Below are 20,757 nucleotides of genomic sequence, written 5' to 3'. Positions count from 1 at the left end.
GATCCTCTGTCTTATTGGTTTCCTCCAAAAGGCAGGACTGTGATTGCCTGATATTGTTCCCTCCAAAATGTATCCTTTCTAGCTAGTTCCCTGTCCCTATAAATGTAGCTCTCCCCTCCTCAGTTCTGTCTTGTTTGCTTTAATAAAGAAGTGTTACTACAGAACTGTCTCCAGCATATTATGTCAAGAGAGCTGAAATCACAAACCCCACGTCACAACACCCTCTCTGGCATGTTAGATGTTCAGAGAGCGCAATGTCCCATAACCTTCCTTAACCAACAATCTTGGGATGGGGATCTGGATTTCCACTGACTAGCAATGGAGATTTTAGCTGCTGCTTAGAACATAAATACAGTGGTACCTCAGGTTAATCATGCGCCGCCGGAGCACAATTTCTGTTCTCATCCTGAAGCAAAGTTCTTAACCTGATACACTATTTCTGGGTTAGCGGACTCTGTAACCTGAAGTGTATGTAACCTGAGGTACCACTGTACAAGAGGATAGTGGTCAATGGTTGGGTTGTATTACTTTCAAGAGAAAGTAATGCCAAATCTGGATCCATTGCTGAGGTTTGACGCACGATAATATAAATTAGATCGAACACCTGGGTCTAGAAGTCATTGAAAATGCAGATATTGCCATGAAATCATTTAGTATCCTCTGCAAAGGAAAAGGGGCTTAGCTTGGATTGTGGAGCATTAGTAATATATAATCTGTGAAAATATTCAGTTTATGATCATAACCTTGAACCCTGATGTCTTCAGTACCCTTGTGAGATGTTAGGTTTTGTGAGATGGAACTTTCCCTGCCTTTTTGACAATGGGTGTGGCTTACCCCAGAGCCATTTGTCCTGTACGCTATTTTTATTTATTAAACAATATTCTCACACACCTTAATCAGAGAGATAATAATCTGTATTATTCATCATGATAAAATAAAAAATGGAAAACAAGTAGACATAATAAAATGTATCGATATAGAGATGAAGTAAACAGTTTTAGGAAAAAATATACCCAATAAAATGACATGTATTGTTAATTATTACTTGTAGCTTTTAACAACTCCCTTTGATAATAAGATGGTTGATTTATTTTACGTTTTGAAATACCGTGGAGATAATATCTGGTGGGATTTATAAACTTGTTTACATTGTTCCATGCTCAATAAAAACATCATAAAAAGGATATTGTGGCAAATTGGTGTCATTTGGAAGAGCTCAACATCCATCGTGCTTCCTTGTAAGTCTATTGTGGTTTGAGGTTCTGCAGCTTTGATTTGAATTCATTCATTCAGCCCTTCTGATGCTCTTGTTTTTGCCAATTTAAAGGGAAATAAGAACAATTTAAAGCCCCTGACTCCTTTTTGTCTTGGGCACAAGATTCATACCCAATGGCAGAGTTACTGTTTTTCATACAGAAGGCTCCAGATCCAATATTTTTCCAAAAGGGTATGAGGTAGCTTAGCAGGACTAGTGAAGACATCAACCTGAGACCCTGGAGAGGTGCTACAATTTGGAATAGACACTGACTGCATGACACTTTAAAATGCAGCTTAAGATAGGCTTGCTCCGCAATAAAATATTCTAGTGGTGTTCAGAGTTATGTCTTGTGATACTGCTAATTTTGCAATTGACAGGAATATTGTGAAGCCTCAAACTCTTCAGCTCACTTGCCTCTGTGCTCCTTCATCAGTTTGTGGTCTGTAGCCAGACATTCATTCACATTGGAATTACATCAATTAGAAGAATACAGAATTTTAATCTATGGTGATGAACTATGCCAAGATGTTGTCTGATTGCTAACCTTTTAGTTCTATGGAAAATGCAGTTTTGTAAACTGGCTCTAATGACTCACTAACTTGGGAGCAGACATTCCCAGGATTCCTCAAAAGTGAGATATCAGACATTCAACTCTGCAGTGTAGACTTATTGGTCAAGTGAATGTAATAATTGGTCTAAGGGGTGACACAATTAGGTTGCTGGTTGCTCAACTCTTGTGCTAGGCTCTGTCGACTGAGGCCGGTTCTACCATTGGGCAAATGGAGACGGCCTTTTCTCAGGCAGCTGTATGGAATGATTTTTAAGGCACATCAAATGGCTTGTTCTTTAATTTGTTATTATTGCATTTTTATGGTCACGTTATGCATTTTGTGTTTTTATGTTGTGGCCTGTGATAGTCAGCTGAAGGTACATAAATTTAATAAAGAACAAAAAATAAATAATCATTTTATGAACAAGCCTCTCCCAAAGTATTTTTGTATAAAGCATGAGTGGACGAGCACTGTTGAAATTGGTAACATCTTTAATGTTTATTTTCAGATGCTGCATCAATGGGAAGAGAAAATCAAACAGCAGTGACAGAATTTATCTTCGTTGGATTTTCCAATTTCCCAGACCTGCAGATTCCCTTGTTTCTGGTGTTCTCTCTAATTTACCTGGTTACTTTGATGGCAAATATAATCATCATCACTGCGATAAGGCTTGACCGCAGCCTCCACATCCCCATGTACTTCTTCCTCTCCATCCTCTCCTTCTCAGAAATCTGCTACTCACTCGTAATTATTCCCAATATGCTTGCAAATTTTCTGAGAGAGAAGAAGACCATTTCCTTCATTGGCTGTGCTACTCAGATGTGCATTTTCCTGGGCTTTGCATGCACAAATTGTATGCTTCTAGCAGTGATGGGGTATGACCGATATGTCTCCATATGCAAACCTTTACGTTATCAGATTTTGATGAATCAAAGTCTCTGCACCAAACTGGTGGCTTGTTCAGCAACAACTGGATTTCTTTTTTCCACCTCAGAGACTATAATCATATTTACCTTGCCTTTCTGTGGGCCAAATGAAGTTAAGCACTTTTTGTGTGATTTAGCACCTTTGCTTGAATTAGCCTGTGGCCGAAACTACATAGGAGAAATTGTCATTACCATTATTTCTTTTTTGGTTGTAATTTGTGCATTCCTGTTCATCCTTCTCTCGTACATTTTAATTGCAAACACTGTCTTGAAAATTCCCACAACGGCTGGGAAGCGTAAAGCCTTTTCCACTTGTGCCTCCCATCTTATCGTGGTCGTAGTGCACTTTGGGTGTGCTGGCATTATCTATTTAGGGCCCAAATCCAGTTACACGCTAGATCAGACTACTTTTATTACTGTCTCTTACACAATGGTGACTCCATTGTTGAACCCTTTAGTCTACAGCCTGAGAAACAAAGATGTCCAGATAGCGCTTAAGAAATCGCTTGGCAAAAGCTCCTGCACCCAAAGAATGTGAAAATTAAGCGTAATCCAGTTTGAAGAGGAATTATGAAAGCCAACAAATACTGTATCTGTTGTTTAATGTACAAAGAACGCCTCAAATAGTATTGTAGCTTTTTCTCATCTTTTAAAAAATTCAGTTGTATATGAAATATTCACTTGGAAAAATGTGGCCTTGCTTTAGCATTTACAGGCAACTTTGATTTTCTCTTTAGTACATCACTGGAAAATAAATCTGGTTGTGGGAATTTTCTCATAAATGAACCTGTAATCATTCAGCCCTGCAACAAAGGAAACTTTTCTAAAGATTACTGTTGTTTTCCTAAACAGTATAAATTGAGAGCATTTGCAGATGATCTAGTTTTGACACTACAGGAGCCAGAATCTAGTACTAAAAGAGTTTTAGAATTAATTCAAGAATTTGGTCAGGTGGCAGGGTTCAAATTGAACAAGCTAAAAACCAAGGTTCTTGAGAAAAACTTAACACCGATTGAAAGAGAGAAGTTTCAGAATGAAACAGGTCTGACTGTGGTTAAGAAAGTGAAATACCTGGGGATTAATATGACAACTAAAAATGGGAATTTGTTTAAAGATAATTATGGAAAATGTTGGGCTGAAGTGAAAAAAGATTTAGAAATTTGGTCAAATTTGAAGCTTTCCTTGTTGGGTCGAATTGCAGCTATAAAGATGAATGTATTGCCTAGAATGTTGTTTTTGTTTCAAACACTGCAAATTTTGGACAAAATGGAATGTTTCAAGAAGTGGCAGAAAGACATTTCTAAATTTGTCTGGCAGGGCAAGAAGCCTAGAATAAAATTTAAGATATTAACTGATGTAAAGGAAAGAGGTGGATTTGCCCTGCCAGACTTCAAACTTTATTATGAATCAGCAGCATTCTGCTGGTTGAAAGACTGGCTGCTTCTTGAGAATACAGACATTTTGGATCTAGAAGGTTTTAACAATGTATTTGGGTGGCATGCATATTTGTGGTACGACAAGGTTAAAGCACATAAAGCTTTCAAAAACCATATTGTCAGGAGAGCATTGTTTAATGTTTGGATTAGATATAAGGATCTATTGGAAAATAAAACCCCAAGGTGGTTGTCACCAATGGAGGCTAAGGCTCAGAAAAAACTTAATATGGAGGCCAAATGGCCAAAATATTGGGAAATTTTGGAGCAAGAAGGGGACAGACTGAAATTGCAGAGTTTTGAGAAATTAAAAGATAAGAGTGCGAGATTGACTTCATTATTATCAGATAATGGAGGTTTACAATTTGGATAAGAAAGTTGGTTTCCAGGTGGAAAAATCTAAATTGGAAACAGAATTGTTAGAACCCAAAACTAAGACTTTGTCAAAAATGTATAACTTGCTGCTGAAATGGAATACTCAGGATGAGACGGTTAAATCTGTAATGATTAAATGGGCACAAGACGTTGGACATAATATTATGTTTGCTGACTGGGAACAGTTGTGGACCACCGGGATTAAATTTACGGCATGTAATGCCTTAAGAGAGAATATTATGAAAATGATGTATAGGTGGTACATGACCCCAGTCAAGCTTGTAAAAATCTATCATTTGCCCGATAACAAATGTTGGAAATGTAAAGAAAATGAAGGTACATTCTTTCACCTCTGGTGGACGTGCCCTAGGATTAAGGCTTTCTGGGAAATGATATACAATGAGTTGAAAAAGGTATTTAAATATACCTTCTTGAAGAAACCAGAGGCCTTTCTCCTGGGCATGGTCGGCCAATTGGTGTCAAAGAAGGATAGAACGTTTTTTATGTATGCCACAACAGCAGCAAGAATACTCATCGCAAAGTATTGGAAGACGCAAGATTTACCCACTCTGGAAGAATGGCAGATGAGACTGATTGACTGTATGGGATTGGCAGAAATGACTGGCAGAATCTGTGACCAGGGAGAAGAGTCGGCAGAAGAAGATTGGAAAAAATTTAAGGACTACTTACAGAAATATTGTAAAATTAAGGAATGTTGAATGATGCTGGATTGAAATTGAGTGGTTTCTAGCTGTAATGGTATAAAGGAATATGAAAAAAATGATTGGATAGAAAACAAGGTGTTATTATAAGCTGTAATGCTTTAAGTTAAGGATTTGCTGAACAAATAATGTGAAATGGAATACAAGAAGGGGAGGTATGAGGAGGTCAGAGAAATATGTTATTGAAAATTATGTATTATGAACTATATGTCTTTTTAATTTTTTTGTTTGTTTTTTGTTTGCATAAAAATTGAAAACTTTAATAAATATCTTTAAAAAAAAAAAAAAGATTACTGTTGTTTTCTCCCAAATCCTAGCTCACATTTTCTCTGCCAATCATTCATGCAGAACTATTTCATTTTTTTATTTTTTTTATAAATATTTATTGAAATTTTCAAAAAATAAAGAAAAAACAAAAAAAATTAAAAACACATAAAATTTACATTTCTTACTATCAATAACCAATTTCCTTGACTTCCCCACACCTCCCCTTCTTGTATTCCAGTTCCAATTTTTAGCTCAGCAAGTTCTTGTCCCCAAACTTTACCTTATTTTTTTTAATTCATTTTAATTAACCAATTTTAACTTATAAACCTCAATCTTTATACATCAGTACTTATTCTTAAAAATCTTTTTCTAAGGTCGACCCCAATTCACTTCCACAAATTCCCCATTTTTATGTTAGTAGCAAAACAAAATTAGATGAAACAGAATATAATTGTACACCCTTTGGATTCCCAAAGCCCCACCCCCCCTTTCCCGGTTTCGAACCCCAACAAAAGTCCATCAGTCCATCTGCTGTCAGCCTGGCGACCTCACGTCCGAGGCTCTTAATTCTCTCTCAATTCCTCTCTGCCGGTTTTTTTGATAGTCCTTTATATTAAACACCAAATCTCGAAGAAGCTCTGTCCCAATAAGGTCCATATTTCTTCCAGCCAGGCCTCCATATTTAAAAGTGGAGCCAAAATCTTGTTTCTTGCTTCTCTTAAGTCCAAATGTCCCAAAAGCTCCAGTTTCCACTTTAGCCAGGTTTGTATTCCATAGGTCTTCAGATCTCCACATAAGGAGATCTCTCCATTCTCCATTCTTCAATTCAAACCAGATTTTCATCATCCTGATCTTATTTTCCTTTGTATCCATCTTAACCGGCCTCTGGCTCTCCTCAATCATCTGTGGCATTATAGCTCCTCCTTCCTTTTCCTTCAAATCATCATGTTTCTCTTTCATCACATTCTCAAATTTCTCAGATTTCTTTCCTTGTTCAGCTGCAGAAATTTTTAGTTCAACTGCAAAACTTTTTTGAGCTGCAAAGACTTGAGTCAAGTCCCTCCCAGGCTCAGTAACTTTATTTACTGTTCCATTCAATATTGTAACATTTGTAGCCAAAACATCGCTCTGTTCCTGCAACTTTCCCAAGAGAAAAAAAGTCCTCTCCAGTTCAGCCAGTGTTTTTCCACTTACAGCCATTTTTGTAATGTCCTGAACCCCCTCTAGAGGGATTCTGGTTTCTTAGTATCTTCCAGTTCCAACCCAAAAGTCAAGTTAGCCTTTTCTTCTTTATTTTTAACAATTTGTTACCAAATTGTAACAAATATAACCAGCAAAGACAACAGGAACAAAGTTCTCCTTTTTCCCCAACTTTGACAGCTAGTTTGACAGCTGTCAAAGTCTTCTATATCTCTTCCGCAGGCTCTCTCACCGATCGCTCCCGGGTCTGGGGGGAGGGGTGACAATTCCGCTCTCAATATTAGCTCTTATCCTCCAGCACAATCACTTATATTGCCAAAACGTGGAATTAATTGCTTTTATCCACAAAAGAGAAAGGTGTTCTCTCAACCTTAGTTATAAAATCCTTGCTTTAAGATGCTTACAAGGCGGGTAGGCGGACTTCCTCTTTGCACCTTACCCGGTCGTACCTAATTCCCCCCAAAAAATTTCTCTTTTTAAGTCCAATTTCCGTATTACTCACGGGTTGTTACTTTTAGTCCAAATGTTCAGAGAAAGAAGTCAGCGCTCTCCATCCATGGCATGCGGCTTCACTCAGTAGGGGAAGCAGTCGACTCACAGCACCGCACCGCTCTCCGTCCCCCGTTCCGGAGCCTTTAAAAAGGCTCCTTCGCGGGTCGGGGGGGCGCAAATGGTGCCCGCCGAGTCACCAGGTCCACAGGCTTCAGCGCCTGTGGTTTCTGAGGGTCCCCGCGTCGCCGCCGCGGCAGGACCCGACCCCTACTAAGCCGATTCCCTCCGGAGCTCGGAGGGAATCCACCATTAGGCGATGGCGCTAACCCGGAAGTCCCATGCAGAACTATTTCAAGCTCATATAGTGCTGAGACTGAAGTGTCAAAATTGTTCTTGTTGAATAGCTGCCACCCGTATATTTTGGTTGGGTTCAGTTTGGAGTACATTTCTGATTATCTTTGTGGAGGTAGCTTTTTCTACCCCTCCTTGTCCCCAGTAATAGCTATTTTTAAGGAGGGAATCTTTTTTCAAAGTTGGAATTCTTGTAACCAAACACACTTAATTTCTGCTCTTTTGCTTTCATGTAGTATGTTGTGACATTTGCTTTTTATAAAGTGTTCGCAAGAAAGTAATAATATATTGTACACAAAATGGAGTATTGCTATTTTTCAATATGCATTTATTTTAGCATTCATATATATATATATATATATAATTTAAACCTGACACTTTAATTACTTTCAAAGCCATGCCCAAAGAAAGGCTATATCATATTATATTCCCATTACATAATCAGATATGCAATTGGATCGTTAATTTGCAGTGCTATAATGTCTGTGGGAGGTAGTGGAGGACAGAGGTGCCTGGCGTGCTCTGGTCCATGGGGTCACGAAGAGTCGGACACGACTAAACGACTAAACAACAACAACAACAACAACGTCTTTGTGGACCCCTCACCCCCCGATTTTCCTGCATTGGACCACATAATGTTTTTGTCCTTCAGTTGGCATTCTAGAATAATGTAGCTGCCAGGCTGATTTTCCTTCTACCTTAAAACACACAATGTATCAAGAAAGGTCCAGCATAATTCAGTAGTGTGGAAGGGGTTGGGTGCAGTTCTACTGTATGGTGTGGTTGGGATAGAATGGTCTGAATGGTGTCCATTCTTCAGCACCTTTTCCGCACAGAGTCTCAGCAGAGCAAGCAAGCTGTTACCTGGGGAGAATGGGAATGGCAGGCAGTACTGAAAGAAGTTACTGGATTAGCTATAGTGCCTGTGTGTGTCTGTGTGTCAAGGAGGAATTCTCCCGTATGCGAAGACAGGCTCTGGTGGATTGAGCTGATGAGACCAATAGTGGGTTCAGCAGCCAAGAAGGCAGTTTCTGCCACAGGAGTCCCTTTATAGCTGGAAGTGTGAGGGCCTGGTCCTTGCTCCCTAGGTCAGCTGGAAAGGCCTTTAAGGGAGCAGGCCCTGCAGTCCTCACCACGGCTGATGGTGGCCCTTGGGTCCTGTCAGGAGTCCCAGTTTCTGACTTGATAACGCAGCCAGCGTGGTTAATTAAAAAAGAAGATTTATAGCAATAACAGTGTTCTCCAGATGACTCTACAGTGTCGCCATTCTCCACTAATCATGATGACCCTTCCGACTCCTTTCTGTGATGACGGAAGATATTGAACTTACTAACCCTGTTGTTGTTTTTTCTTTCTTAACAACCCGTCCCTTCACCTATTCTCCACACTTATTGGTTTAGCTCAGTCTCTTCCTTTTCTGATGAACTACCCATGTTTCTGTTCGCTCCTGTTTGAAAGTCCTGACAGCTTTGGCTAGGTTCCTGCCCGCATGCAACACTATCAGTTGTCATTCCAACGGGCAGAGGAGTTGACCCTGGCCGAGGCTTCTTTTGTCTGTCATTTAACCCTGTCTCTTCGTAACTGATTCCTTCACTGGGAGCTGGCTCATTCATGACATGTCCCTTCCAACTCTAAGATTCTATTATTTCAACAACAACAATGGAAAAAAGAACCATTCATGCAATGCTGCTAAAAACGAAAATGCCCAAGACATTTTTACCATATAATATCAACTATATAATACCATATAATATCAACTAAACATACGGAGAACTTCTCCATAGGTTTATTTGGGCTATGGGACAGTTGATGCTTGTTTGGCTCAGCATTGCCAAAGGATAGAAAGAGCTACCAAATGGAATAGAAACAGTCTGTTTTTAATCTCCCCGCCACTAAGCCCTCTCTGGCATGTTAGATGTTCAGAGAGAGCAATTTCCCATAACCTTCCAAACCAACAATCCCGGGATGGAAATCTGGATTTCCAGTGACTAGCAATGGAGATTTTAGCTGCTGCTTAGAACATAAATACAAGACGATAGCGGTCAATGGTTGGGTTGTATTGTTTTCTAGAGAAAGTAATGTCAAATCTGGATCCATTGCCAAGGTTTGATCCACGATAATAGAAATTAGATCGAACACCTGGGTCCAGAAGTCACTGAGAATGCAGATACTGCCATGAAATTATTTAGTATCCTCTGCAAAGGAAAAGGGGTTTAGCTTGGATTGTGGAGCATCAGTAATATATAATCTGTGAAAATATTCAGTTTATGCTCATCTCCTTGAACCCTGAAGTCTTCAGCACCTTTGTGAGATGTTAGGTTTTGTGAGATGGAACTTTCCATGCCTTTTTGACAATGGGCGTGGCTTTTCCCAGAGCCATTTGTCCTGTACGCTATTTTTATTTATTAAACAATATTCACACCACTTAATCAGAAAGACCTTACTGTACTTTACACCGAAACAATATGTAATATTTATCATGATAAAATAAAAATTGAAAATCAAGTAGACATAATAAAATGTATCGATACAGAGATGAAGTCAACAGTTTTAAGAAAAAAAATAGACCCTATAAAATTACATGTATTGTTAATTATTACTTGTAGATTCTAACAATTCCCGTTGATAATAAGATGGTTGATTTATTTTACGTTTTGAAACACCATGGAGATGATATCTAGTGGGATTTATAAACTTGTTTACATCATTCCATGCTCAATAAAAACATCATAAAAAGGATATTGTGGCAAATTGCTGTCATTTGGAAGAGCTCAACATCCATCGTGCTTCCTTGTAAGTCTATTGTGGTTTGAGGTTCTGCAGCTTTGGTTTGAATTCATTCATTCAGCCCTTCAGATGCTCTTGTCTTTGCTACTATAAAGAGAAATAACAATTTCAAAGCCCCTGACTCTTTTTTATCTTGGGAACAAGATTCATACTCAATGGCAGATTTACTACTTTTCATGCAGAAGGCCCCAGATCCACTATTTTTCCAAAAGGGTATGAGGTAGCTTAGCAGGACTAGTGAAGACATCAACCTGAGACCCTGGAGAGCTGCTAAAATTTGGAATAGACACCAATTGTATGACTCTTTAAAAGGCAGGGTAAGATAGGCATGCTCCTCAATAAAATATTCTAGTGGTGTTCAGAGTTATGCCTTCTGATGCTGTTAATTTTTCAACTGACAGGAACATTGTGAAGCCTCAAACTCTTCAGCTCACTTGCCTCTGTGCTCCTTCATCAGTTTGTGTGATGTAGCCAGACATTCATTCACAGTGGAATTACATCAATTAAAGGAATACAGAATTTTAATCTATGGTGATGAACTATGCCAAGATGTTGTCTGATTGCTAACCTTTTAGTTCTATGGAAAATGCAGTTTTGTAAACTGGCTCTAATGACTCACTAACTTGGGAGCAGACATTCCCAGGATTCCTCAAAAGTGAGATAGCAGACATTCAACTCTGCAGTGTAGACTTATTGGTCAAGTGAATTTAATAATATTTCTGTAGGGTGACACGATTATTTTCTTGGTTGCACAACTGTTGTGCTAGGCTCTGTCTACTGAGGCCGGTTCTACCGTTGGGCAAATGGAGGCGGCTTTTTCTCAGGCAGCTGCATGGAGTGATGTTTGTTGTTGTTGTTGTTTAGTCGTTTAGTCGTGTCCGACTCTTCGTGACCCCATGGACCAGAGCATGCCAGACACTCCTGTCTTCCACTGCCTCCTGCAGTTTAGTCAAACTCATCCTGGTAGCTTAGAGAACACTGTCCAACCATCTCGTCCTCTGTTGTCCCCTTCTCCTTGTGCCCTCCATCTTTCTCAACATCAGGGTCTTTTCCAGGGAGTCTTCTCTTCTCATGAGGTGGCCAAAGTATTGGAGCCTCGGCTTCAGGATCTGTCCTTCCAGTGAGCACTCAGGGGTGATTTCCTTCAGAATGGATAGGTTTGATCTTCTTGCAGTCCATGGGACTCTCAAGAGTCTCCTCCAGCACCATAATTCAAAAGCATCAATTCTTCGGCGATCAGCCTTCTTTATGGTCCAGCTCTCACTTCTATACATCACTACTGGGAAAACCATAGCTTTTGCAATACGGACCTTTATTGGCAAGGTGATGCCTCTGTTTTTTAAGATGCTGTCTAGGTTTGTCATTGCTTTTCTCCCAAGAAGCAGGCGTCTTTTAATTTCGTGGCTGCTGTCACCATCTGCAGTGATTATGGAGCCCAAGAAAGTAAAATCTCTCACTGCCTGCATTTCTTCCCCTTCTATTTGCCAGGAGGTGATGGGACGAGTGGCCATGATCTTCGTTTTTTTGATGTTGAGCTTCAGACCATATTTTGTGCTCCCCTCTTTCACCCTCATTAAAAGGTTCTTTAATTCCTCCTCACCTTCTGCCACCAAGGTTGTGTCATGTGCATATCTGAGGTTGTTCATATTTCTTCCGGCAATCTTAATTCCGGCTAGGGATTCATCCAGCCCAGCCTTTTGCATGATGAATTCTGCATATAAGTTAAATAAGCAGGGAGACAATATACAGCCTTGTCGTACTCCTTTCCCAATTTTGAACCAACCAGTTGTTCCATATCCAGTTCTAACTATAGCTTCTTGTCCCACATAGAGATTTCTCAGGAGACAGATGAGGTGATCAGGCACTCCCATTTCTTTAAGAACTTGCCATAGTTTGCTGTGGTTGACACAGTCAAAGGCTTTTGCATAGTCAATGAAACAGAAGTAGATGTCTTTCTGGAACTCTCTAGCTTTCTCCATAATCCAGTGCATGTTTGCAATTTGGTCTCTGGTTCCTCTGCCTCTTCTAAATCCATCTTGCACTTCTGGAAGTTCTCGGTCCACATACTGCTTGAGTCTTCCTTGTAGAATTTTAAGCATAACCTTGCTAGCGTGTGAAATGAGTGCAATTGTGCGGTAGTTGGAGCATTCTTTGGCACTGCCCTTCTTTGGGATTGGGATGTAGACTGATCTTCTCCAATCCTCTGGCCACTGCTGAGTTTTCCAAACTTGCTGGCATATTGAGTGTAGCACTTTAACAGCATCATCTTTTAAAATTTTAAATAGTTCAGCTGGAATACCATCACTTCCACTGGCCTTGTTATTAGCAGTGCTTTCTAAGGCCCATTTGGCTTCACTCTCCAGGATGTCTGACTCAAGGTCAGCAACCACACTACCTGGGGTGTACGAACCATCCATATCTTTCTGGTATAATTCCTCCGTGTATTTGCCACCTCTTCTTGATGTCTTCTGCTTCTGTTAGGTCCTTTCCACTTTTGGCCTTTATTATGGTAATCTTTATACGAAATGTTCCTTTCATATCTCCAATTTTCTTGAACACATTTCTGGTTCTTCCCATTCTGTTGTTTTCCTCTATTTCTTTGCACTGCTTGTTTAAGAAGGCCTTCTTGTCTCTCCTTGCTATTTTTTGGAAATCTGCATTCAATTTCCAGTATCTTTCACTATCTCCCTCGCATTTTGCTTGCCTTCTCCCCCCCGCTATTTGTAAGGCCTCATTGGACAGCCACTTTGCTTTCTTGCATTTCCTTTTCATTGGGATGGTTTTCGTTGCTGCCACCTGTATAATGTTGCGAGCCTCCATCCATAGTTCTTCAGGCACTCTGTTCACCAAATCTAAATCCTTAAACCTGTTTAAGTGATGTTTAAGGCACATCAAATGGTTTTTATTGCTATTGCATTTTTACGGTCACATTATGCATTTTGTGTTTTTATGTTGTAAAGTGGCCTGTGATAGTCAGCTGAAGGGCGGTACATAAATTTAATAAAGAACAAAAAAAAATCATTTTATGAACAAGCCTCTCCCCAAGTATTTTTGTATAAAACATCAGCTGATGAGCACTGTTGCAATCTGTAACACCTCTAAAGTTTATTTTCAGATGCAGCAACAATGGGAAGAGAAAATCAAACAGTGCTGACAGAATTTATCCTTGTTGGGTTTTCCAATTTCCCAGACCTGAAGATTCCGTTGTTTCTGGTGTTCTCTCTAATTTACCTGGTTACTTTGATGGCAAATATAATCATCATCACTACGATACGGCTTAACTGCAGTCTCCACATCCCCATGTACTTCTTCCTCTCCATCCTCTCCTTCTCAGAAATCTGCTACTCACTGGTCATTATCCCCAATATGCTTGCAAATCTTCTAAGAGAGAAGAAGACCATTTCCTTCATTGGCTGTGTTACTCAGATGTTCCTTTTCCTGGGCTTGGCAGGCACAAATTGTATGCTTCTAGCAGTGATGGGGTATGACCGATATGTCTCTATATGCAAACCGTTACGTTATCAGATTCTGATGAATCAAAGACTCTGCACCAAGCTGGTGGCTTGTTCAATATCACTTGCATTTATTTTTTCTATATCAGAGACCATTATCATATTTACCTTGCCTTTCTGTGGACCAAATAAAGTTAAGCACTTCTTTTGCGATTTAGCACCTTTGCTTGAATTAGCCTGCGGCCGAAACTACATCGGAGAAATTGTCATTTTCATTATTTGTGTTTTGGTTGTGATTTCTTCATTCTTGTTCATCCTTCTCTCATACATTTTAATTGCAAACACTGTCTTGAAAATCCCCACAACGGCTGGGAAGCGTAAAGCCTTTTCCACTTGTGCCTCCCATCTTATCGTGGTCATAGTGCACTTTGGGTGTGCTGGCATTATCTATTTAGGGCCCAAATCCAGTTACACGCTAGATCAGACTACTTTTATTTCTGTCTCTTACACAATGGTGACTCCATTGTTGAACCCCTTAGTGTACAGCCTGAGAAACAAAGATGTCCAAATAGCGCTTAAGAAATCACTTGGCAAAAGCTCCTGCACCCAAAGAAAGTGAAAATTAAGCGTTATCCACTTTGAAGAGGAATTATGAAACCCAACAAATACTGTATCTGTTGTTTAATGGACAAAGAACGCCTCAAATAGTATTGTAGCTTTTTCTCATCTTTTTAAAAATTCATTTGTATGTGGAATATTCATTTGGAAAAATGTGGCCTTGCTTTAGCATTTACAAACAACTTTGATTTTCTCTTTAGTACATCACTGGAAAATAAATTGGGTTGTGGGAATTTTCTCATAAATGAACCTGTAATCATTCAGCCCTGCAACAAAGGAAACTTTTCTAAAGATTACTGTTGTTTTCTCCCAAATCCTAGCCCTCATTTTCACTACCAAACATTCAGGCAGAACTATTTCAAGTTCATATAGTGCTGAGACTGAAGTGTCAAAATTGTTCTTGTTGAATGGCTGGTACCCGTATGCAGTGGTACCTCAGGTTACATACGCTTCAGGTTACAGACGCTTCAGGTTACAGACTCCGCTGACCCAGAAATAGTACGCCGGGTTAAGAACTTTGCTTCAGGATGAGAACTGAAATCGTGCTCCGGCGACGCAGCAGCAGCAGGAGGCCCCATTAGCTAAAGTGGTGCTTCAGGTTAAGAACAGTTTCAGGTTAATGTTCCATTTAACATTTATTTAAAAAACCCGAGGCATTTTTGTTGGGGATTGTAGGGAAAGACCTGCCAAAAAAGTTGAAAAACATCTTCATGTATGCGACAATGGCCGCGAGAGTTCTGGTAGCACAAGGATGGAAGACTGAAGAAATCCCAACTAAAGAATCATGGCAAGAAAAATTGATGGACTATGCAGAACTGGCAAAATTGACATATAAACTACGAAATAAGGATAACTGTGACTTTAAGGATGAATGGGAACCTTTCACAAAGTATTTGAAGATGCAACAAAGCGAACTGGACTCCTTGGCAGGTTTTGAATAAACATTCACAATTTTTTTACTGATAATAATTAGCTAAACAGTTGGAGGAGCTATACAACTCTGTAACATGCAGAAAATAGCATTATTGGAGAAATCAAAGACTGGAACTGGGGGAAGTCGGGGGGTGGGGGGATGGGTTTTATGGGGGGAGGGGGAGGGAGGAAAAATGGGGGGGAAATGGATATGTTTTTGGAAAATATGTTTTGTTATAACTTTGAATAAAAAAATTATTAAAAAAAAGAGAACAGTTTCAGGTTAAGAACCGACCTCCGGAACGAATTAAGCACCGTATTTTTCGCTCTATAAGACACACCAGACCATAAGACGCACCTAGTTTTTGGAGGAGGAAAACAAGAAAAAAAATATTCTGAATCCCAGAAGCCAGGACAGCAAGCGGGATCGCAGCTTGCTGTCCTGGCTTATGGGATCGCAGCACGCAGCCTCTCCCAGGCAGCGGCATGAATTCTCCCCCTGCCCAGGTACCTGGCTGGTACCTGTATATTTCTTTTGGGGTCAGTTTGAGGTACGTATCTGTTTATCTTTGTGGATGTGGCTTTTTCTGCCCTTCCTTGTCCCCAGTGATGGTATTTTTTAAGGAGGGAATCTGCTTTGTCATCATCATCAAACCTTTTACTGGCATCACATACAAACATTCATAGCTAATCAATACAGAATTCCTGCCTTCCAAGTGACACAAAACATTTGGAGTCTGCTTTTTCAATGTTGGAATTCTTGTAACCAAACACACTTAATTTCTGCTCTTTTGCTTTCAAGTTATTTGTTCTGACATTTGCTTTCTGTAAAGTGTTGGCAAGAACGTAATAATACATTGTACACAAAATGGAGTATTGCTATTTTTCAATATGCATTTATTTTAGCATTCATATATATATATAATTTAAACCTGACACTTTAATTACTTTCAAAACCATGCCCAAAGAAAGGCTATATCATATTCTATGTCCATTACATAATTAGATATGCAATTGGATAAGTAATTTGCAGTGCTATCATGTCTGAGTGGTCCCCTCACCCCATGATTTTCTTGCACTGGACCACATGAGGTTGTTGCGTGGCGAGCTCCCGCCTCCCACCAGTAAGAATAATGACACGTGACACAAATATTTAGGTTAATGGGCTAAAATAGGCCACAACTTTATTGGTTACAGGTAAAGAGCAGTATTGGCTTAGGCATTGGTCCTAGCCGACTATCCGGCTTCAGCCTGTTTGCTTGAAGACCGGGAAGGGTTAACACCAGCAGGGGGAGCCCTGCTGATGCACATCAACTAGGGACTCCCCCGGGGTCACCGCTCGGGGGGGCACTTTAGGCGAATCCTTCACCGGACTACCCTTCGATATTTTGGGGGAGGTGATGGCGCTCCACCCCCCCAACACATCTACATAACAATACCCCTACCAATGCCTAACCGCCAAAACCAAAGAAGTTGTGACGAGAGAGAGATCCCGGGCCGTGCTTGCCTTAAATGAGGCAAGCCACACCCCCTGAGCCAGCCGATTGGCTGGCCAGGGGATGACGCGGCCCGAGGATTCCCCTGATTGTGCGGGGCTGGAAGCCAGCCTCCGTGCGTGTGTTGGGGGCGTGAAGCGCACCACCACCACCACAACAACAACATCAACACCACCACCTCCTCCTGAGGTCGGAAGTGGCTTTGTCCTTCACTTAGTATTCCAGAACAATGTAGCTGCCAGGCTGATTTTCCTTCTCTCAAAAATATGAAATATCTGAAGAAAGGTCCAACCTGATTCAGTACTGTGGAAGGGGTTGGCTGCAACTCTACTGTATGGTGTGGTTGGGAGGGAATGGTCTGAATGGTGCCCATTTTTCAGCACCTTTTCCTCACTTCAGTCTGAGCAGAGCAAGCAAGCTGTTACCTGGAGAGAATGGGAATGGGAGGCAGTACTGAAAGAAGTTACTGGATTAATTGGTCTCTGTGTGTGTCTTTGTGTGTCAAGGAGGACTTCCCCTGTACGCGAAAACAGGCTCCGGTGGATTGAGCTGATGAGACCAATAGTGGCTTCAACAGCCAAGAAGGCAGTTTCTACCAGAGGAATCTCTTTATAGCTGGAAGTGTGAGGGCCTGGGCCTTGCCCCCTAGGCCAGCTGGTAAAGGCTTTGTAAGGGAGCAGGCATTGCACTCCTCACCACAGGCGACGGTGACCCTTGGGTCCTTTTCAACTCTAAGATTTTATGGTTCCAACAACAACAATGGGAAAAAAGAACCATTCATGCAATGCTGCTCAAAACGTAGATGCCCAAGACAGTTGTTTACGTATAATATCAACTGTGAGTGACAAAACTTCTCCATATGTTTATTTGGGCTATGGGACGGTTGATGCCTGTTTGACTCAGCATTGCCAAAAGATAGAAAGAGCTACCAAATGGAATAGAATCAGCCTGTTTTCGTCTCCCTGCAGCTAAGCCCTCTCTAACATGTTAGATGTTCAGAGAGCGCAATGTCCCATAACCTTCCTTAACCAATGATCACGGGATGGGGATCTGGATTTCCAGTGACTAGCAATGGAGATTTTAGCTGCTGCTTAGAACATAAATACAAGAGGATAGTGGTCAATGGTTGGGTTGTATTGCTTTCTAGAGAAAGCAATGCCAAATCTGGATCCATTGAAAAGGGTTGACCTACAATAATAGGAATTAGATTAAACACCTGGGTCCAGAAGTCATTGAGAATGCAGATACTGCCATGAAGTTATTTAGTATCCTCTGCAAAGGAAAATGAGCTTAGCTTGGATTGTGGAGCATCAGTAATATATAATTGTGAAAATATTCAGTTTATGCTCATCTCCTTGAACCCTGATGTCTTCAGTACCCTTGTGAGATATTAGATTTCATGAGATGGAACTTTCCCTGCCTTTTTGTCGATGGGTGCTCCTTATCCCAGAGCCATTTGTCCTGTACGCTATTTTTATCTATTAAGCAATATTCACAAACCACTTGATCAGAAAGACCGAAACAATCTGTAATATTCATCATGATAAAAGAAAAAATGGAAATCAAGTAGACATAATAAAATGTATCGATATAGCGATGAAGTAAAGAGTTTTAGGAAAAAATGCACCCAATAAAATTACATGTATTGTTAATTATTGCTTGTAGATTTTAACAACTCCCATTGATAATAAGATGGTTGGTTTATTTTATGTTTTGAAATACCGTGGAGATAATATCTGGTGGGATTTATAATCATGTTTACATTGTTCCATGCTCAGTAGAAACATCATAAAAAGGATATTGTGGCAAATTGCTGTCATTTGGAAGAGCTCAACATCCATTGTGCTTCCTTGTAAGTCTATTGGGGTTTGAGGTTCTGAAGCTTTGTTTTGAATTTATTCATTCAGCCCTTCAGATGCTCTTGTCCAGGAATCAGCAATCATTTTCAGCAGGGGGCCAGTCCACTGTCCATCAGACCTTGTGGTGGGCCGGACTATATTTTTTTTTTGGGGGGGGGGATGAACGAATTCATATGCCGCACATATAATCCAGAGATGCATTTTAAATAAAAGCACACATTCTGCTCCTGTAAAAACATGCTGATTCCCAGACTGTCCAAGGGCCGGATTTAGAAGGCGATTGGGCTGGATCTGGCCCCTGGGCCTTAGTTTGCCTTACCCATGCTCTTGTCTGCCACTTTAAAGGTAAATACGAACAAAATCATTTTTGTGATGAACTATGCCAAGATGTTGTCTGATTGGTAAAATTTTAGTTCTATGGCAAATGCAGTTTTGTAAACAGGCTCTAATGCCTCACTAACTTGGGAAAAGACATTCCCAGGATTCCTCGAAAGGGAGATATCAGACATTCAACTCTGCAGTGTAGACTTGTTGGTAAAGTGAATGTCATAAAAGGACTAAGGGGTGACACAATTATTTTGCTGGTTGCACAACTGTTGTGCTTGGTTCGGTCTACTGAGGCCGGTTCTACCATTGGGACAATGGAGGCGGCCTTTTCTCAGGCAGCTGTATAGTGTGCTGTTTAAGGCACATCAAATGGTTTGTTATTGTTATTACATTTTTACTGTCACATTATGCATTTTGTGTTTTTAATTTATAAACTGGCCTGTGATAGCCAGCTGAAGGGCAGTACATGCGTAAATTTAATAAAGAACAAAAAAAAAATCATTTTATGAACAAGCATCTCCCCCAGTATTTTTGTATTAAACATCAGCTGACGAGCACTGTTGCAATCTCTAACATCTTTAAAGTTCATTTTCAGATTCTACATCAATGGGAAGAAAAAATCAAACAATAGTGACAGAATTTATCCTTGCTGGATTTTCTAATTTCCCAGACCTGAAGATTCCATTGTTTCTGGTGTTCTCTCTCATGTACCTGATAACTTTGATGGGAAATATAATCATCATCACTGCGATACGGCTTAACCGCAGCCTCCACATCCCCATGTACTTCTTCCTCTCCATCCTCTCCTTCTCAGAAATCTGCTACACACTCGTCATTATCCCCAATATGCTTGCAAATCTTCTAAGAGAAAAGAAGACCATTTCCTTCATTGGCTGTGCTACTCAGATGTGCATTTTCCTGGGCTTTGGGTGCACAGATTGTTTTCTTCTAGCAGTGATGGGGTATGACCGATATGTCTCCATATGCAAGCCTTTACGTTATCAGATTCTGATGAATCAAAGACTCTGTACCAAGCTGGTGGCTTGTTCAGTATCACTTGCATTTATTTTTTCTACATCAGAGACTATAATCATATTTACCTTGCCTTTCTGTGGGCCAAATGAACTTAAGCACTACTTGTGTGATTTAGCACCATTGCTTGAATTAGCCTGTGGCCGTAACTACATAGGAGAAATTGTCATTACCATTATTTGTGTTTTGGTTGTAATTTGTTCATTCTTGTTCATCCTTCTCTCGTACATTTTAATTGCAAACACTGTCTTGAAAATCCCCACAATGGCTGGGAAGCGTAAAGCCTTTTCCACTTGTGCCTCCCATCTTATTGTGGTCGTAGTGCACTTTGGGTGTGCTGGCATTATCTATTTAGGGCCCAAATCTAGTTACACACTAGATGAGACGACTTTTATTTCTGTCTCTTACACAATGGTGACTCCCTTGTTGAACCCCTTGGTGTACAGCCTGAGAAACAAAGATGTTCAAATAGCGCTTAAGAAATCGCTTGGCAAAAGCTCCTGCACCCAAAGAATGTGACAATTAAGTGTTAGCCACTTTGAAGAGGAATTATGAAATCCAACAAATATGTATAGTATAATGGTCAAAGAACGCCTCAAATAATATTGTAGCTTTTTCTCATCTTTTTAAAAATTGAAGATGAATTATGAAACCCAACAAATACTGTATCTGCTGTTTAATGGACAAAGAACGCCTCAA

At 40.2% G+C, this 20,757-nt stretch overlaps 3 protein-coding genes across 3 annotated transcripts; all 3 read left to right on the top strand.

The window, feature by feature from the left end:
- The first annotated feature begins 2,328 nt into the window (after window positions 1-2,328).
- LOC128405198 (olfactory receptor 10T2-like) lies at window positions 2,329-3,273 on the top strand. Its single transcript, XM_053371554.1, has one exon. It carries the CDS (start codon window positions 2,329-2,331, stop codon window positions 3,271-3,273), a length of 945 nt encoding a protein of 314 aa, XP_053227529.1.
- A 10,215-nt stretch (window positions 3,274-13,488) lies between these two features.
- Window positions 13,489-14,433, top strand: LOC128405347 (olfactory receptor 10T2-like). Its single transcript, XM_053371875.1, has one exon. The coding sequence runs from the start codon at window positions 13,489-13,491 to the stop codon at window positions 14,431-14,433; it is 945 nt and encodes a 314-aa protein (XP_053227850.1).
- A 5,199-nt stretch (window positions 14,434-19,632) lies between these two features.
- On the top strand, window positions 19,633-20,757 carry LOC128405200 (olfactory receptor 10T2-like). The gene has a single exon (XM_053371556.1). It carries the CDS (start codon window positions 19,633-19,635, stop codon window positions 20,575-20,577), a length of 945 nt encoding a protein of 314 aa, XP_053227531.1. The 3' UTR covers window positions 20,578-20,757.

This window comes from Podarcis raffonei, chromosome 17, assembly GCF_027172205.1.
Source record: "Podarcis raffonei isolate rPodRaf1 chromosome 17, rPodRaf1.pri, whole genome shotgun sequence".
NCBI classification, from domain to species: Eukaryota; Metazoa; Chordata; class Lepidosauria; order Squamata; family Lacertidae; genus Podarcis; species Podarcis raffonei.
Note: the sequence above shows the minus strand (reverse complement) of the source record. Positions and strands in the feature narration are given on the sequence as shown.

Excerpts from the sequence above, each read along its gene's own strand:
- LOC128405198 (XM_053371554.1), top strand. The coding sequence starts at position 2,329 with ATGGGAAGAGAAAATCAAACAGCAGTGACAGAATTTATCTTCGTTGGA.
- LOC128405347 (XM_053371875.1), top strand. The coding sequence starts at position 13,489 with ATGGGAAGAGAAAATCAAACAGTGCTGACAGAATTTATCCTTGTTGGG.
- LOC128405200 (XM_053371556.1), top strand. The coding sequence starts at position 19,633 with ATGGGAAGAAAAAATCAAACAATAGTGACAGAATTTATCCTTGCTGGA.